Source organism: Rhinopithecus roxellana, chromosome 11 (assembly GCF_007565055.1).
Source record: "Rhinopithecus roxellana isolate Shanxi Qingling chromosome 11, ASM756505v1, whole genome shotgun sequence".
Classification (NCBI taxonomy): domain Eukaryota; kingdom Metazoa; phylum Chordata; class Mammalia; order Primates; family Cercopithecidae; genus Rhinopithecus; species Rhinopithecus roxellana.
The window spans coordinates 4070645-4091186 of NC_044559.1; the positions used below are offsets into that span (position 1 = coordinate 4070645).

A 20542-nucleotide genomic window follows, 5' to 3' on the forward strand; every position below is an offset into this window, starting at 1 on the left:
CCACTGTGTTAGCATATTCCTTATCCTCTCAAAGCAGCTGGCTTGATAGAATGGATAAATGGCCTTCGAAGACTCAATTACAGTGAAAGCTAGGTGGCAGTACCTTGCAGGGCTGGGGTAATGTTCTCCAGGAGGTTATATATGCCCCAGATCAGCATCCAATATATGATACTGTTTCTACCATAGCCAGGATTCAAGAATCAAGGGGTTGAAATGGGAGTGGCACCAGTCGCCATTATCCCTAGTCATCCATTAGCATAGTTTTTGCTTCCTGTTCATGTGGCCTTATGCTCTGCTGGTCTAGGGGTCTTAGTGGCTCTCTTCATTAATGTTGTCTGACACTTAGGCCTTTCTCTCTGCAAACTTGGGTCTTCCTTGATGGACAACAGAGCTTGGAATTATTTTTGGACCAGAGTCCAGATTTACCTAGTCTGTGGAGTCTAGAATATTTCTGCATAATATGGAACAAGTTACTTTGTACAGATTCTTTATTTGAAAAGTATGAATATAATAGCACCTCCCTCAAAGGTTTGTTTTGGAGTTGACAAGGTGATACGTGTAGTGTATCATGCTGCTTGAACCTGGTATGCATGTTTCACTGCGTTCTATTAGTACTCTCGCTTCTGTTTAGGGAGTTTTCCTATGATCACTTGAATTATTTCCTTTCTGCAGTGAATTCCACAGCTTGCTTCTGAAATTCTTTTTTTATATTCCCCTTGTATGTGCTATGTCTTTTAGCACTTTAATCACTATTGTAGGTTTAAAAAAATTTTTTTTTCTGAGTTCTGGGAAAATTTTTTAAGCTGGTTTGTTAAACATGAATTTGTTTTTCTGTTCAATTCCTGTTTTAGGAGTTTGAGTTGAATGATTGTGACTTTTATATGAAATCAAGCTTTTATTAGTTTAGATTATTTAATTTTCACATATTTAATCTCATTTCAAAATTTAAAAAATGCTTTTTTTACTATGAAGTAATTCATACTGTTTATATACTGTAATAACTGCTGCTAACATTGTGATGAACACTTGCCAGGCTTATTATATGACATATATCATCATATATGTACATATATATGATGAAAGATCTCCCTACAAAGCCATTGTTACTGCCTCTATAATTTAGTAATATAACATATTTGTTAGTAAACATAGATATATAGTATTATTTTAAACAATTAATGCTCTCTTGAGTTTTATTTAATATACAAATATGAGTTTTTAAGGTGTTATCACCTTTTATAGAAAGGAGAACATTTGTTGTGATTTTTTAGAATGGGCTCCCTTTTTGAAATACTGGGTATCTTTATATATCTAGTAATTTTTTTTTTTAAATGGAGTCTCACTTATTCTGTCGCCCAGGCTGGAGTACAGTGGAGCGGTCTTGGCTCACTGCAGCCTCCGCCTCCCTGGTTCAAGCGATTCTCCTGCCTCAGCCGCATGAGTAGCTGGGATTATAGGTGTGAGCCACTGCGCCTGGCTGTTTTTTCTGCTTATTCATATTTACAAGGGAAAGTTTCTGTGTACTATGTTAAAATTTGAGAAGAGTTCTGCCAGATATTATGTAAATGCCTGTTCAGGTCTTGTCAGCATATTTACTAGATAAATGGTCTGTGTGATTCTGAGTAGTAAGGACAGGTTATTGGTGAGAGAGCTGCATGACAGAGGAGGGCCTCCTTTTCTGTGTGTGTTTGTGCTCTTAATGTGGGGAATGGTGGTGGAACCAGAGCTTCAATGTCTGTGTTAGGTGAAGAAGGAACTCCTGGAGCAGTGAAGCTTAGTAGGCCAAATAGCTGGTTTTCCCTCTCATATTTGTTATAACAGTCCATGTTAGGTGAGTCCCATATTACTTGGAGCAAATCCCCTTGGTAGCATCCTTTTGCCACAATATCTTTGCTTTGAATAACATGTCCCATCACCAGCTGAAGGCTGAGAATGGACGTAAAATATGGCTGTCTAGTTTGGAGGACACTGGTGGAATTCCATTAATCCTAGAATTTGTCTGCAGTCAACTATTAGATTTTTTTTTCCCCTGGTCTCTGCTGCTCTGGGTTTGCAGGTTTCACAGATTTGCAGGAGAATATCATTCATTTACTCCCACAGAGAGTTTCTTCTCTGTTGTGTTCAGTTGCAAACTAGAGGATACTTCCCTTGACTTAATCTTGCCCATGCCAGTTCTAGCAGAAATTTCCAGAAGTACCTGGATGCTAATGATATCATTCTGTGTTTATTAAAAACTGATCTGAAAAATAAACCTCTCATAATTGTATATTTCTTAGGTCATGCCAATAGTTTTCAGGGAGGAAAGAATTTAAACTCATGGACTCAACCCTTTTGGAAAAAAAACTCCTGAGCCATCTTCTTTATTGGTCAAAGAGATATATGGATTTATGTGTGTGAAATCCTTTTGTGAAGGCTGGGTGTGATGTATCTCCCACCTTTATCTACCAGATGTTTCTGTTTCTGTAACAGATGATTCAACACGCGTTCCTCTTGGAAAAAGCAAGGACTACATCAATGCTAGTTATATTAGGATAGTCAATTGTGGACAAGAGTATTTTTATATCGCTACTCAAGGACCACTGCTGAGCACCATAGATGACTTTTGGCAAATGGTGTTGGAAAATAATTGTAATGTTATTGCCATGATAACCAGAGAGATAGAAGGTGGAGTTATCAAATGCTACCCTTACTGGCCCATTTCTCTGAAGAAGCCATTGGAATTGAAACACTTCCGTGTATTCCTGGAGAACTACCAGATACTTCAATGTTTCATCATTCGAATGTTTCAAGTTGTGGAGAAGTCCGTAAGTTTTTAAACATCAGTATTAGATATATGTTTCACCACATAAGCAAATGTCTTAGAACTAGAAGTTAGGGGTAGGATGGAAAATAGACCGATGATACTTCTTAAAGTAGCTTTTTACTTGTCCCTGGTACCAGAAGCCACCACCACTTCTCCTTCTCCTTAACCAGATTCTGTAGAGAAGAACAAATTGGAAAAGAGAGGTGGGGTAGGGAGAGTGACTGTTGAAGTTGTCTGATTCTGGGTTACACCTGCTTCTGCCAAGTGTGGCAGATATGTGTTGAATCCTTAAGGTATGCTAATCACTGGGCCAGGCACTATCAGTACTTACCGAGTAGTGGAGAGGTTGGTACACTCACTAATAGATACCTAACTTACTGTGTTGAGTGATAATGTTAAGATATGTCTGGGCCACTTTGGGGCTCAGAAGGTAAATACTTAGCTTTACTTGGAGTTTGGGGGCAGGTTTACTGGAGGAGGTGGCATTTGTTTTGAGAATTATCCAAATGAGAAAGATGGAGGGAGAAAGTAGATGATCAAAATATAAAATAATACAAGGTGTGTATAGAGACAAATGTAAGTAGTTAAGTGTTTCTGAAATGTAAAAGTTCAGTGCCAGGGAGTAATAAAAGATGAGATGAGGATATCAAAAGTAAGCAGGGGCCACCTAGAATGTGAAATGTCTTAAATTTCAGCTAAGTAGCATGAACTTTATTATGAAGATAATTGGGAGACATTGAAGAATTTTAGTAAGTGACATGATCAACTACGGCTGTTGGCATGGGGGTGGAAAGCACAGACGCAAGTGTTTTGCAGATAAAATTGGGAGACTTATAAGTGAGTTATGACTTATGATTTATAAGTGACAGAGGAGGGGTTGAAAATATATTCAATATAGTAACCACATGTGGATATTTGTTTAAATTTAAGTTATTTAAATTTATGTAAAATAACAAATTGAGTTCCTCACCTGCAGTAGCCACGTTTCTAGGGCTTATTAGTCACATGTTGGTAGTGGCTACTATATATTGTCATATTGAAGACATTTGCTTCAGTATAGAAAGTTCTGTTGAGAAGCGCTGGTCTAGAATAATTCATGTATTTCTTGGTCTAATAGACTTAGAAAACAGAAAAGGAATGGTTTATAGCAGAAAGCAATGAGTTAGATTGCTCTAGTGGATTCAGTTGGCAGGTAGGTGATACATGTGTTAACAGGAGTGAAGGGAATAGGAGTCGAACAGGAAACTTGTAGAGAGTGGTGGGTTTTGGAGTCACCACCAAAGAAGTTGATGGGAGCACAATCACCAGGAAAAGGGTTGCTGAGTGATGCTGAGGTTTGACCCACAAATTTGTGATAGCAACAAAATATGTGATTATGTGTGTGTGTGTGTGTGTGTGTGTGTGTGTGTGTGTGTGTGTGTGTGTGTGTGTGTGTGTTTTTCCAGCAGTATAACATTGAGATTCCTGAGTACGGGTTATGGGACTGACCCAGAGAGAGAGATTAATTTTAAGGAATTGGTTCAAGTGATTGTGGAGGGTTGGCAAATCTGCAGGGTGGGAAAGTAGGCTGAAGACCCAGGGAAGAATTGCAGTTTGAGTCCAAAAGCAATCTGCTAGTAGAATTCCTTCTTGCTCATGGGAGATCAGTTTTTGTTCTGTTAAGGCCTTCAGCTGATTAGATGAAGCCAACCCACTTTATGGAGAATAACTTGCTTTACTCAAATTCTACCAATTTAAATGTTAATCTCACCTAAAAAATACCTTCACAGAGACACAAAACAATATTTGGCCTAGTATCTGGGTACCAGGGCTCAGCCAAGTTGACACATAAAATTAACTATCACAAATTTCAGTAGACACTGTGGATTAGAATAGAGCTCTGAACACTAGCATCTTTATTCAGGAAGCTTAGGAAAAAGAGGCACATTCAGAAGAAGCAGAGGAGAAGTGAGAAACTCATTTTGAGTTCTTCCATTAGGGTCCCACGTGTGGTAAAATAAGGGCCCCACACTGGGGAAAGGGTCATGATCTCTTTGAATGAGATATAGGTAAATTCAAAGTGCTTTATCTGACAATGCTGGGAAGAGTTTCGTGACTCCACTTCAAGGGGGCTCAGCACAATAGTGGGACCCACAGTCTACTCTCATGGTCATTGACTACCCTGTCGTCATCGCTGGAAGAGATTGGTGCCTCTCTTGTCAGACACCTATATGTCTTAATTGAATTTCATACGTCATTTCTAAACTAAAGTACATTGCCTTTTGGTCTTATTCCTAACATGACAGTCCATCTCTCACTCTAAGCATTTTGAAATCTTGGTTTTCCTGCAGCCTCACGGTACAGAAGAATGATGCTAGATTAGAATTCAAGACACCTACATTACAGTTCCAGCTCTAAATGTGTGAACCTTCTGACCTAGCATACATCTCTCGTCCCCCTCATCCTTACATTTTCATCTGTAAAATGTTGCCTACCTCACGTGGTTGATGTGAAGATTGAAGGAGAGAATTCATGTGAAGCCCCTAGCATAGTACCTGCCACATAGCAAGTGCTTAACTTTTGTTACCTGTTAGTACTGGTATTTTTATTGTTGTTACTGTGCTCTCCTTTGTAAAATGGAGAAAACCTCTATTCCTAGCAACTTCCAGAATTCTTATAAACATCAAAAAGAGGTTTGAGTATGTTTTGAAAGTTCTATATAATACCAAGGTAATCCCATTCATTATCATTTGAATATTAGAAGTTGGCGTGAGGTCTCTCTAATATAAGAAATCAATAAATATCTTTCTCGCTCTGTTTCTTTCTCTAACAGACGGGAACTAGTCACTCTGTAAAACAGTTGCAGTTCACCAAGTGGCCAGACCATGGCACTCCTGCCTCAGCAGATAGCTTCATAAAATACGTTCGTTATGCAAGGAAGAGCCACCTTACGGGACCCATGGTTGTTCACTGCAGTGCTGGCATAGGCCGGACAGGGGTGTTCCTATGTGTGGATGTCGTGTTCTGTGCCATCGTAAAGAACTGTTCAGTAAGTGTGTGAATCAAGCAGATACCCTGATGCTGTTGGTAAACACACTACATTTAACAGCCTGATCATTTGGAAGACTAATATTTGGTCTTCAAAAGCAACTTAGTAAATCAAAAGCACATGAGCTTTCGATACCTGATTCTCACTGAACTTGCTGCAGGTTCCTGGGGGTGTTTGTGAAGATTAAAGTATGTAATGTAAATAATGGCTTAGGACAGTGTCTGGAACATAATAGATACACAGAAAATGTGAGTTCCATTTCCTTTTCCTTCCCTGTATCTTACACAGGGTGTTTAGACTTACTAGAGAATGTTGATGGAGTGTGCCTGTTTTTAATGTATATAAGTGACAAGCACATAAGAATGTGAGAAAAAATGTAGACTTCCGAGTGAATGAGGGGTCCCTGTTCGACTGCCTGTTTTGCCACATAGTTTAGATTTTGGTGACTTTGGGTAAATTGCTCAACCTCTCTCAAACCTAGTTTTCTCATTTGCAAAATGAACATAATAATATAATTGAGTTTGAGTCAATAATTCACAATCTGTTGGCCGGGCACGGTGGCTCAAGCCTGTAATCCCAGCACTTTGGGAGGCCGAGACGGGCAGATCATGAGGTCAGGAGATCGAGACCATCCTGGCTAACACGGTGAAACCCCGTCTCTACTAAAAAATACAAAAAACTAGCCGGGCGTGGTGGCGGGCACCTGTAGTCCCAGCTACTCGGGAGGCTGAGGCAGGAGAATGGCGTGAACCCGAGAGGCGGAGCTTGCAGTGAGCTGAGATCCGGCCACTGCACTCCAGCCTGGGCGACAGAGCAAGACTCTGTCTCAAAAAAAAAAAAAAAAAAAAAAAAAATTCACAATCCTTTACTTTTCTTTTTTAATTTGGAACCAGCTAAGAGATAGACACAGGAACCAGACCTGTGATGATTACAATATTTCCTTTATTATTATTTTTATTCTCAAGTTTTATTTGTTAAAATAGATTCCATCTGTGTTGTTTTTCCTTTTGTTTTTAGTTGACATGTAATAATTGTATTTATCTTTCTGTGCCTGCCTTGTTTTGCTTAATACAATGTTCTCCAGACTTATCTATGTTGCTGCGAATGACAGGATGTCACTCTTTTTTATGGCTGCATAGTGTTCCCTTTTCCAATCCATTAGCATAGGATTATTTCCATTTGTTTCTGTCCTCTTCATTTCTTTCACCAGTGTTTCATAGTTTTCCTCATAGACGTCTTTTACTTTTTTTGGTTAAATTTATCCTAGGATTTTTTTTTTTTTTTAGCTATTGTAAATAAGATCACCCTCTTTATTTTCTTTCAGCTAGTTCGTTATTGGCATCTAGAAATATCACTGATTTTTGTATGTCGACTTTGTATCCTGCAGCTTTACTGAATTAGTTTATTAGTTTTAAGTGTTTTAGTAGAGTCATTAGTTTTGGAGGATATGTATGTGTATATATGTGTGTGTGTATATATATATATATGAATATGTGAATATATAGTCATGTCACATGCAAAGAGGGACAATTTAATTTCCTTTTTCCAATTTGGATACCCCTTATTTCTTTCTCTTGACTAATTGCAATGGCTAGGACATCCAACATTATGCTGAATAAGAATGGTAAAACTGGGCATTCTTGACTTGTTTTCCAGTTCTTAGGAGAAAGGCTTTGAGCTTTTCCCCATTCAGCATGATGTTAGCTGTGTGTTTGTCATATATGGTCTTTATTGTGTTTAGATATGTTCCTTCTATGCCTCATTTGTTGAGTTTTTTTTTTTTAATCGTGAAAGCATGTTGAATTTTATGAAATGTTTCTTCTACATCTATTAAGATTCTCACAAGGTTTTTGTCATTCATTCTGTTGATGTGATGTATCACATTTATTGATTTGCATATGTCAAATTATACTTGCATTCTGGGAATAAATCCCACTTGATCATAGTGCATTATCTTTTTGATGTGCTGTTACATTTGTTTTGCTAGTATTTTGTTGAAGATTTTTTTTTGCATCTATGTTCATCAGGGATATTGGCTTGAACTTTTTTTTCATGGTGTCTCTGCCAGTTTTTGGTATCAAGATGATAATGGCTTCATAGAATGAGTTAGGGAGGAGTCCCTACTCCTTGAATTTTTTGGAATCATTTCAGTAGGATTGATACCAGTTCTTCTTTGTACATGTGGTAGAATTTAGCTATGAATCCATCTGGTCCAGGACTTTTTTTGGTTGGTAGGATTTTTATTAATGATTCACTTTTGGAATTCATTATTGGTCTGTTCAGGTTTTCAATTTCTTCCTGGTTCAATCTTGGGAGGCTGTGTGTTTTCAGGAATTTACTCATTTCCTCTAGACTTTCTAATTTTTGGGTACAGAGATATTTATAATGATCTCTGAGAATCTTTTATATTTCTGTGGGATTAGCTGTAATGTCATCTTTATCATTTCTGATTGTGCTTAGATTTTCTTTTTTTTGTTGTTTAGCTGGCAGTCTATCAATTTTGTTTACTCTTTCAAAAAACAGACCAGGCATGGTGGCTCATGCCTGTGATTCCAGCACTTTGGGAGGCTGAGGCAGATGGATCACCTGAGGTCAGGAGTTCGAGACCAGTCTGACCAATATGGCAAAACCCTGTCTCTACTAAAAATACAAAAATTAGCCAGGCGTGGTGGTGTGCACCTGCAGTCCCAGCTACTCGGGAAGCTGAGACAGGAGAATTGCTTGAACCCAAGAGGTAGAGGTTGCAGTGAGCCGAGATTGTGTCACTGCACTCCAGCCTGGGAGACAGAGTGAGACTCCGTCTCAAAACAAAAAAATTGTTTTGTTGATCTTTTGTATGCATTTTTGCATCTTAATTTCATTCAGTTCTCCTCTGATTTTGATTATTTGTTTTCTTCTGCTAGTTTGGGATTGATTCGTTCTTTTTTCTAGTTTCTCTAGGTGTGACATCAGATTGTTCATTTAAGATCTTCCTAACTTCTTTGATGTAGACATTTAGCACTATAAACTTTACTCTTAGCACTGCTTTAGCTGCATCCCAAAATGTTTGATTTGTTTTGTCTCTGTTTTCATTAATTTCAAAGAATTTTTTTGATTTCTGAATTCATTTGTTTACCCAAAAGTCACTTAGGAGCAAGATGTTTAATTTCCAAGTAATTGTGTAGTTTTGGGAGATCTTCTTGGTAGTAATTTCTATTTTTATTATACTATGGTCTGAGAGTATGCTTGAGATGATTTCAGTGTTTTAAAATTTTTTCAGATTTGCTTTATGGCTGAGCATATAGTTGATCTTAGAGTATATTCCATGTGCAGATAAGTAGATTGTATATCCTATGGTTTTGGAGTGGACTAGTCTATAGATGTCTATTGAATCCAATTGGTCAAGTGTTGAATTTAAGTCCAGAATTTCTTTATTAATTTTTTGCTTTGATGATCTCTCTAATCCTGTCAGTTGGGTGTTGAAGGCTCCCAGTATTATTGTGTGGACTAAGTCTTTTCATAGGTCCAGAGGAACTTGTTTTAAGAATCTGGGTGCTCCAATGTTAGCTGTGTGTATATTTAAGATAGTTACGTCTTCTTTTTGAATTGTTCCCTTTGTCATTGTGTAATGCCCTTCTTTGTCCTTTTAGATCATTGTTGGTTCAAAGTCTGTTTTATCTGATATAAGAATAGTGACCCCTGCTTTCTTTTTGTTTTCCATTTGCATTATAGATCTTTCTCCATCCCTTTGCTTTGAGCCTGTGGGTGTTCTTACATGTGAGATGGGTCTCTTGAAGACAGAAGATGGTTGGGCCTTGTTTTTTTAATCCAATTTGCCATCCTAAGCCTTTTAAGTGGGGTATTTAGACCATTTGCCTTCAAGGTTTGTATTGATATGTGAGATTTTGATGCTGCCATCATGTTGTTAGCTGGATGCTTTGTAGACGTGATTGTGTATTTGCTTTATAGTGTCTGTGGGCCATGTACTTGTGTTTTTGTGGTGCCAGGTACTGTTCTTTCATCTCCATGTTTAGCACTTCCTTAAGGACTTCTTGTAAGACTGGTCTAGTACTCACGAATTTTCTTAACTTTGCTTGTCTGAAAAGGATTTTATTTCTCCTTTGCTTATGAAGCTTAGTTTGGCAGAATATCAAATTATTGTTTGGAGTTTATTTTATTTAATGATGCTGAAAATAGGTCCACAGTTTCTTCTCACTTGTAAGTTTCTGCTGATAGGTCTACTCCTAGCTTGATGGGATTCCCTTCGTAAGTAAACTGACCTTTCTCTCTAGCTGCCTTTAAGATTTTTTCTTTGGCATTGACCTTGGTGAATCTGTTAACTATATGTCCTGAGGATGGTCATTTTGTATGGTATCTCACAGGATTTTGCTGAATTGCTTAAATTTGCCTATTGACTTCTCTAGTGAGATTGGGAAAAGTTTTGTGCACTGTATTTTCAAATATGTTTTCCAAGTTGTTTACTCTTCTTCTCTTTCAGAAACGACAGTGAGTCATAGGTTTGGTCTCTTTACACAATCTCTTATTTCTTGGAGGTTTTGTTCATTTTCAATTTTTTTTTTTTTTTTTGAGACAGAGTCTTGCCTGTTGCCCAGTTTGGAGTGCAGTGGCGTTATCTCAGATCACTACATCCTCCACCTCTCAGGTTCAAGCAATTTTCGTGCCTCAGCCTCCTGAGTAACTGGGGCTACAGGCACGTGCCACCATGTCTTGCTAGTTTTTGTATTTTTAATAGAGATGGGGTTTCACCGTGTTGGCCAGGCAGGTCTTGAACTCCTGGCCCCAAGTAATCCTCCCGCCTCAGCCTCCCAAAGTGCTGGGATCATAGGCATGAGCCACCATGCCCAGCCCGAAATTCTTTTTACTTTATTTTTGTCTGTCTGAATTGATTTGAAGGACCAATCTTTGAGCTCTGAGATTCTTTCCTCATCTTGGTCTATTCTGTTCTTAATGCTTCCAACTGTATTATGAAATTTCTGTAGTGAATTTTTCAATTCCAGAAGGTCAGTTTGTTTGTTTCTTAAAATGGCTTTGTCAGCTTTTTAACTCTTGGATCATTTTACCGAATTCCTTGGATTAGGTTTCAGCTGTCTCCTGAATCTCATTAAGCTTCCTTACCACCCAGATTCTGAGTTCTATGTTTGTCATTTCAACCATCTCAATTTAGTTAAGAACAATTTCTGGCGAGCTAGTACAATTATTTGGAGATAAGGAGGCACTGACTTTTTGAATTGCCAAAGTTCTTTCACTAAATCTTTCTCTTCTGAGAAGGCAGGTGTTCTTTTATCTTGTTGAATTTGTTATCATTTTGATGAGGCTTTTTGTTTTTATATTCTTTATATCCCTTGAGGATTTGACTGTAGCGTAAGCTGAGTATAGTCAATTGGCTTTATTTCTGGGTGATTTCAGAGGGCCAACGCTCTGTATGGAATATTTATTAATACTTGTAGCTAGATTCTGGCACTGGATTTCACAGGCAGTGTATACTGGAAGAATTTAGGATGTTGTAATTTAGGCTTCAATCCAGTAGATGGTGCTTGAGAGTAATGGTCGGCAAATAGACTCTTAGCCACACAACTCTTTTAAATATTTCAGCGTATTTGCAGCAGTAGGGGTAGGAAGGGGTAGCGATGATCCCCTGCCAGGTCCATTTCCAGGCCTTAGGGGAGCCCCCTCCAGTCACTGGCACCATGCCCACATCTCTTTAACCCCAAGGGGGACCCTGGCAGCCTGTGCTCTTTCCGCCCTTGGGGCAGCCTGAGCCAAAGATTAGGTCACCAAGAGATCCACAGCACGCTGGAGGCCTGCTGGTCCTCTGTGCTTGGGAGTCAGAGCTAATTGTGCAGTAGGTCTACAGATGGTTTGTTGATGCAATAGGTCAAGGGTGTGAGATCTCCAGGCAGGGCGGTGTTGGTGTGGCTGCACAGCTGATGTGGCACCCATAGCCTAGGGTTTTCTGCCCAGCAGACATCTTTGGGGACTTCCCAGTTCTTTTTGCCTTGACTGGATCTCAAGAAGCTGTTCTAAAGAAGTGGCAACTTATCTTAGATCACAAAGTAAAGAATAGAAACAAACAAAGAAAAATTTTTTTAAATTCTCTATGCTTTAACTCCATCCCCACCACATTTCAACTGCTTATTATCTAAATTTATGTATTTTTATATTATCTTTCTCTTAATAGGTTGCTATAGCTATTATGGCTTTTTATGAATTTGTCTTTCAGCTTCATACCAGAGTTAGGCATGGATTGCACACCATCATTACAGTAATAGAGTATTCTGGCTTTGTCCATGTTGTTAATGTTACCGGTGGATTTTATGCCTTGAAAAGTTTTCTTTTTGAATGTGTGTGTGTGGGTTTTCTTGTATTTTTTTTTAAATTTTCCTTCTGAAGAACTCGCTTTAGCATTTCTTGTAAGTCGGGTCTGGTGGTGGTGAATCCTCAGATTTTGTTTATCTGAAAAATACTTTATCATTCCTTCATATTTGAAAGTACCTTTGCTGAATACAGTATTCTTGGATAACAGGTTTTTTTGTTTTTCTTTCAACGCTTTGAAAATTTATCCCACTTTCTCCTGACATATATGATTTCTGTTCAGAGTCAGATGAATTGGAACTCTTTTATATGTTAATTGCTTCTTTCCTCCTGCTACTTTTTAGGATCCTGTCTTTATCCTTGAGCTTTGAGAGTTTTATTATTATATACTTTGGTGTGGCCTTATTCGGGTTGAATCTGTTTGGTGTTCTCTGACACTCTTATACCTGAATATTTATATCTGTTGCATTTTGGAAAGTTTTGTTATTATTTCTTTGAATAAGCTTTCTACCCCTTGCTCTTCTTCGATTCCCTCTTGAACACCAGTAATTTTTGAATTTGGTCTTTTGAGGTAATTGTCTATCTGGTGATGATCTTTATTCTTTTTTATTCCCTTTTCACCTATGACCGTATTTTCAAATAGCCTGTTTCCAAGCTCACTGATTCTTTCCTCTGCTTAATTCATTCTATTATTGTGAGGTTGTAATGAATTTTTCAGTTCAGCTAATATATTTCTGAGCTCCAAGATTTCTATTTGATTTTTAAATTATTTCAATCTCTTTGTTAAATTTGTCTAATAAATTTTTGAATTGGTTTTCTGTTACCTTGGAGATTTCTGAATTTCCTCAAAGCTATTAATACTAGTTTGAATTCTTGATCCAGGAGCTCTCATATGGCCATCTCATTAAGGTCAGTCACTTGTTCCTGCTTTATCCATTTGGGGAGGTCATGGTTTTCTGTTGGCTACAGTTTCTTGTGGATGTGCAAGAAGTATATATCTTGTATTGATGTCTTTGAATGAAGGATTAGTTATTTATTCCATTGTTCTCTGTCTGGCTTATTTTTGTTTTTTATTGAATATGTTTGCTTATAGATTCTTTGTAATTTACCTGTGGAATTTTTTTTGTGTGTGGGTGTGGGGGGTGCGAGGTACTAAGTTACTGCCTTTTTTTTGGCACTAGATGTCAACTTATGACCAAGTTTGCCTTGGCTCCAATAAACAATAAGAGAACTGCTCATCCCAATTAGGCAAAGTCTCAAAGGGGATATCGTGGCAGTGTGGGAAAGGCGGCTTGAGATCCATGCCCAGGGGTCCTGTGCAACATACCTTCTGCAATGTGGTGCTACTAAACAACCACTCTGGTTTGGCATCTCCAAGCTGAGTTACAGACCAGAGTTTCAAGGGCAGGGGATGGTAGTCCCACCTCACCTGTTTGTCTCTGACTGTTCTCAGGATATTTCTTTCTTCAGGCACGTGTAGTGCTTCCTGTGGGTTGAGGTAAGGACAGGTTTCCTGCCAGGTAACCCAGATGGTGGGAAACCTGGCTGTCACCTTTTCTAGTATAGAAATCATGAATCAGGTGGAGACTTTTTGCACACTTGGTGCTGGGCAAGGTGGAGGGATGGGCATTGCAGATGTGGAAACCCAATTCTCTTACTGCCTACTTAGAGATTTTTCCCCATCTCTATGGATCCAGGAACTGTCTTCTCCTCATATTTGATTTCTGGGATATTGTTGTTCGTAATTTAAGTGCTGTATATTTGGTTTTGGTTTTCTTTGTAAAGAAGTGAAGCCAGCTTGCTTCTACACTATTATTTTGGAACCGGAAGTCCTCTCTTGTCTTTTTAATCTAATTCTCTTTAAGACAATTATTTTTTCTTTGAATTAATTAATTTTTATGTAAATTACAATTAAGTCTTAATGATTCCTTTGCTTTGTTAACCAATACATCTTTGCAAATAACACAAGTGTAGTTTTAGAGCTTCACAATCAATAATGACTACAAAACTCAATATATGAGGAATCATAACTCCAGGTGAAAATTATATAACTCTTGGTCTTCATTTCATTGCAGTCACTTCTGTCTTCATTATTTGGTTAACTACTACAGCCACATTCGGAAAGCTGTGTCTTTTCTAACTAAACAGTCCAGTGATGCTTGTTTTATAGTCAGTAAGTTGATTAAAAATTAGTAATTCTAATGTGATTCCATAATTTGCCTAATCTTAAATTATAATTTTTTTAAAAATATGCTTTTAAAGAAGTAACAGTTTTTAATTCTGATGGGATTGTATTTTATTAGTATTTCCTTTTATGGATCCTGTTTTGATATCAAGTCTAACAGCTCATCACTTAGCTGAGGGCCTGAATAACTTTTTTGTGTTCTTTTATGAAAATTCTATAAGTTCATATTTGACATTTAAGTCCATAGTCCATTTTGAGTTAATAAATTACGAAATTTAGGTGAAGATTCATTTTTTGGCCTATTGATGGCTAGTTGTTTCAATATCATTTATTGAAAATTCTATTATTCCTCCATTTAATTATTGTTGTACCTTTGTCAAAAATTATTGGGCATATTTGTATGGTCCTATTTCTGGTTCTGTATTCTGTTCTGTTGATCAGTGTGTCTATCCTTCTGCCAGTACCACCCTTTGGATTATTGTAGTGTTATAGTGAGCTTTAACATCAGATAGAATGATTTCTGCCACTTTATTCTTCTTTTTCAAAATTGTTTGAGCTATCCTAGGGGGTCTGTTCCTTCCCTGATAAATTTTAGAATTAGTTTGACTACATCTACAAAAAAAAACTTGCTGGGATTTGGATAGAAATTGCTTTAAATCTGTAGATTAGTTGGAGAGAGCTGACATCTTTACTGTATTGAATCTTCCAGTCCATGAACATGGTAAGTATCTCTATTTATTTAGGTTTTCTTCAAATTCTTTCATCAGCATTTTGTCACTTCCAGTGTATAGATCTTGTATATGTTTTGTTAAATTTACCCTATTCATTCTCTTTGGAGCAATTGTAAATGGTATTGTGTTTGAACTTTCAGTTTCCACATACTCATTGCTAGTATGTAGAAATTCAATTGATTTTCATTTGTTGATCTTGTACCCTATGATCTTGTTGAACTTACTTATTCTTAGAGGTTTTGTAGGTTTTTTTTAAGATTCTTTAGTATGTTCTACATAGACAGTCATGCATATGCCATATGCATATAGATTTGTCTCTTCCTTTTTGATCTGTATACATCCTACTTATTTTCTGGTCTTATTGCTGTACTAAAATGTCAAGTGCTATGTTGAATAAGAGTGGTGAGACCAGGCGTTGTTGCCATCACTGATCTTAGAGGGAAAGCAAACTAAAATTTTATTTTCTGTGAAAGACCCAATGAAGAGGATTAAAAAAAAAAGCTAGAGAATAACTATATGCAGGGCACATATCCAACAAAGGCCTTGGATCTAGAATTTATAAGGAACCCTCAAAAATCAATAGTTAAAAAAAAAGAAAAACAGAAATGGGTAAAAGACATGAACAGACAATTCACCAAAGAGAATATACAAATGACGAGCATGTGAAAAGACGCTCAGCTTCATTAGCCCTTGGGGAAATGCTAATTAAAACCAGGATGGAGTAGCATTACACACCTATTAGAAAAGCTTATGTAAAAATAGTGACAGCACCCCATGCTGATGAAGATTTGGAGAAATGCTGGTGAGGATTTGGAGAATTTGAAGATTTAGAGAAACTGTATTGCTCATGTATTACCCATATGTATGAGACATTGGGAATGTAGACTGGTACCAGCCACTGTGGAAAACAATTGAGCAGTTTCTTGGGGAAAAAAACTGACTGAAGTTGACATATAACCCAGCAATAGCACTCTTATCCCAGAGAAATCAAAATTTATGTTCACACAGAAAGCTGTATGTAAGTGTTCATAGCAGATTATATTCGCAATAGCCAAAAGCTGGAACAACCCAGAGGTTCTTTAACAAATTGATGGTTAAAGTGGCACACATCCACATCACGGAATATTATTTAGCAATAAAAAGAAGCAAACTATTGTTACACCAACAACTTGGATGGATCTCCAAGTTATTCTGGGTGGGAAAAAAGTAAATCACAAAAGGTTAGATATTGTGTGATTTTATTCATATAATGAATTTTGCTGTTTCTTCTTCAAATAGCAAAAGCATAGAGAAGGAGAACAGATTACTGTTTGCCGAGGGTTAGAGACTGAGGTGGTTAAGTGTGATTCTATAGGGATAGCAGGAGGAAGACTTGTGGTGGAACAACTCTGTATCTGGACTGTGGTTAGAGTTACATGAATCTTCACATATGATACAATTGCATGGAGCTGTGTGTGTGCACACATGCACACATACCCACGTTCACATGCTCACTAACAGTTGTATGTAAAACTGGTGAAATCTGAATTAAGCTTTGTGGATTGTCCCCATGTCAGTTTCCTGGTTTTGATATTATATCTGGTTAAACAAGATGACAGCATCTGGGAAACTGGGTGAAAGATACATAGGGCCACCCTGTACAACTTCCTGTATATCTATATTATAAAATAAATGGCAGACATGGTGGCTCACGCCTATAATCCCAGCACCTTAGGAGGCCAAGGCCGAGGATCACTTTAGGCCAGGAGTCTGAAACCAGCCTGGGCAACATAGAGAGATTCCCCATGTCTACAAAAATAAAAATAAAAAAGCTAGCTGGGCATGGTGGCACACACCTATAGTTCTTGCTACTCAGGAGGTTGAGGAGGGAGGATTGTAGTTTGAGACTGCAGTGAGATATGACGACACCACTGCACTCCAGTAGCCGAGACAACAGAGCAAGACCCTGTCTCTAAAAAACAAAAAGTTTTTTAAAAAAGGTTAATTAAAAATTTTAATTATAAAAATGACAAGCTATGAAAATAAAAGAATGCTTATTGTTTTCTATTTTTATATGCTTTGCGGTTACAGTTGACAAAACTGACATGTGTCCACAATGTCTTGCTGAAACGACTAATACTCAGCTTGTACCATATGTGACTCTCCAGGCAAGTTCAGCAACACCTAAGCGGGTCTATATCCTGTTCAGCTGAGCACACTTCTCATTGCTGTGCCAGTGTCAAATTGCCATAAGAGTTTCTGAGCACTTACTCCCAGTTTCTCGACTTATTGTGGACCAGCAATAGACCTTTGTAGGCTTGCATCAACTCAATGACCACATCCAGCTGTACTGGTGTCCACACGCAGTCTAGAATCTAGTGTTGGGTCAACTGTTGCTCCAGGTCTCCGTGTGAGTTGACAGAGATCTTCATATAAGAAACAGATATGCTATTGTTGGGGCCAGAGAAAGTCTTCTGTGCCTTTCCAGAATTACAGTGCTGCTTTAAGTTCTGCCTCTGGATAACAAACGGGGACACACAAGGGCAAATTTATTACTTATTTTGGAGAGCATTTCTTATTATGAATTCTTGCTTCCTGCTTTCTCCTGAAAACCTGTTAAAATAAGTCTTCCTTATCCATTGGGTAAGTCAAAAATAGTACATTTTCTTGTGAGTGAAAACGAGATCTTTCTGGTTAAATCTTGACATCTCTTACTCTTTGTTGCAATCTGTGAATTTGTGTTTTTCCCCCTACGTGGATCATACAAAATTACTATCATCTTATTACAGTTCAACATCATGGATATAGTAGCCCAAATGAGAGAACAACGTTCTGGCATGGTTCAAACGAAGGTAAGCTTTCACCACATACATAATAATAAGATTAATGAATATAAAGATTAACATTGCCTAACATTTTACCACTTATAAAGTTCTTTTATTGACATAATCTCATTGAATTCCTCCTGTTTGAGGTAGACATTAGTTTTGCTCTGGTGCTCTGGTATTCCTGACCAAGTACTTTAAATTCAGAGCAGTAAAGCCTGCTTCATGGGGTCACTCAGATAGAAGGGGAGGAGCTAAGCCTGAAGTTGAGGTCTCCTCGTGTCCAAACACATGCCTTGTCCATAATGCCATGCTATTTAAGTAACATCTAAAGTTATTTTTAAAACATTTCTGCATAGCAGTTTGAGATATTTACTTGCCACTAAACTATCAAGGTTATTGGGATGTCACAAAAAGACATTATTTATGTCACAGATTAGTTAGTAATCATTGGGAGAGTAGATTAATAGAGTATAGATAATGATAAAAAAAAACAGTTATGTTAAGCCTTAAGGTAACTAGTTCTAGGCCAAGAACTATATTTTGATCATTTATCTTCCTCATAGTTTTAAAAATGTATTCACATAAAGTTCTTAAGTGTTTATAGTTAAATGTTTGCTCTTTTTAGGAACTTTCCAGTGTGACTGAAAATTACAAATGTGTTTTCTGAAAGTGGGTTCAGATATTCAATTACTTAACATTCTGTTGTTTTTTATATATATGTATATAGGAGCAGTATCACTTTTGTTACGATATTGTGCTTAAAGTTCTTCGGAAACTTCTGACTTTGGATTAAGAAAGACTTCTGTTGCCTCTCACTTGAAATTACTGAGTGGCTTTGAGCCTCCTCATAAAGAACATGTTTGCACTGTGCTGAAGGGCTTTGCTATACATACAGTCTGCTTTCTTGGTTTATCAATTTATTTTCTTTCTAAAAGCTCCCTGAAGGGCAGCATCATTTGGCTTGGGGTGCACAGTATTTACTCATTGATCTTGCTAGACAATATCAAAATACCTTCCCACATTTTCCAGTGAAACAGATGTTACATAAAACAGTTGCAGCTTGGCTATTTGGTTGAAGGGATTACAGAGCCTAATAAAGGGTTTAAACTATATTCATTAAGATTTTATTTGGAAAGGTGGCTGGAGAGAGCTGAGGATTTCCAGGACTTTATAAGTTCTTATTCTGGGAGAACATAAGGCCAATAAACTACAGGATCACATCATGACCTCTTCCAGGCATTTTTAAGACAGATATCTATTCATGTTCTTTAGCTAGAGCCTGTACTTCTAGCTGGCATTTGAATAACCCAGTTTAAAAAGAGTTCAGTTAGGGTGGACTAACTTTGGACACAAATTGGCTTCCATTTCCTACATTTTCACACTGCTGCCTTCCTACAGCAGCTAGACAAGGACCTGTTGGTCTGGGAAGCATTTCACGGATGGGGAGAGCTCCTCTTGGTGAACAGTCCAAAACTGAAATAGATGTTTATATAGAAAGTCCAAGAGGAGATTTTTGCCAGGCCTGAGTTCTTTCCTATCCCACCCTAACCCTTAACATATTACTTAGTCTGCTTTGTTAAAAGCAAATATTACATTTAACTTGCCTCTTACTCTTTGCCCTTTAGCTAACTCATAAAGTTTGATATAGGCATTATTATATAATTCTGAGTCATTCATGGTATCTCTTATGTTTGATGTATTTTTCAAACTAAGATCTATGATAGTTCTTTTTCCAGAGTTCCATTAAATCATTTATTTCCATTACTTTCTCACCTCTGTTGAAACATTTAGAAACTGGATTTGGGAACCAGAGTTTGGAAAACCAGATTCATAGTCATGAATATGGAAACTTCCATATTCTGTTTTTGAAAAGATGGGGCCATTATTACATTAATTTTGTTATAGGACTTTGCCTCGTGCAATTAGTAGTGATATTTTGGGCAAGGAGTTTTGGTGACCAGTTATACTTAATTATAAGCTATAAAACAATAGATATGAATGTTTATACAGTTTAACTCAGTGGAGATCAGAATATTCTATTTATTGAGAAAATGTTTACTGTCAATCTATAAATCTTGAATTTCTAAGAGCCTTACTTTGTTATTTTGGCTGAATAAGTATATTTGAATTGATTGACTAATTGATAATTCTCATTTTAAATATAATTATATGCCAAAAATATATTTGATGTTAAATCAAATAGATGATTCTGTTTACATTGTTCATATGAATAATAGTCTGTGTTAATTTCATTTTGATAATTGACCTTTAATATTTGTATCTCTAATTTTATTTTCTCTCTGTTACTGTAAAATAATAGCTATAATGTATAACAATTTTCTTCAGAAGAATTCTATGCTATTATTAAAATAAAATATTTACTATGTATTGCCTGAAGTATTTTTATCTGGGCCTTGAAATAGTCTTGTAAAGAAAAATTCCACAATGCTTGATGTTAAACATGTCTCTTCTTTAATGTATGCCTCATATTTTTACAGCTGGACTAATTTTTAGTTTTCCAGGGAAATTAAAGGAGTGAATATGGATATACTAATTGCATTTGTTTTCCCTTCATTCTTGGAAGGTGAATGCCAAAGTGAAAACTTTTGACTTATTGAAATAATTTTATATCAATAATGAATCAATTTCTGCCTGCAATATGAATATGAAACTCTC

The 20542-nt window shown here is 37.1% G+C and overlaps 1 protein-coding gene across 50 annotated transcripts in view; it reads left to right on the top strand.

Annotated features, from left to right (window-relative positions):
• PTPN20 (protein tyrosine phosphatase non-receptor type 20) overlaps positions 1–20254 on the top strand; it is a 102656-nt gene extending 82402 nt beyond the window's left edge. For 24 of the 50 annotated variants that reach the window (XM_030940230.1, XM_010383747.2, XM_010383737.2 and 21 more), the window contains 2 exons: positions 17828–17890; positions 18594–20252. In XM_030940230.1, the coding sequence (XP_030796090.1) occupies positions 17828–17890; positions 18594–18628 (98 nt within the window). In that variant the 3' untranslated portion in view covers positions 18629–20252. Of the gene's footprint in view, positions 1–2469; positions 2805–5615; positions 5832–17827; positions 17891–18491 lie in introns of all 50 variants that reach the window. The other 26 variants (XM_030940206.1, XM_030940214.1, XM_030940207.1 and 23 more) reach the window with 5 other exon arrangements.
• Positions 20255–20542: the final 288 nt, after the last annotated feature.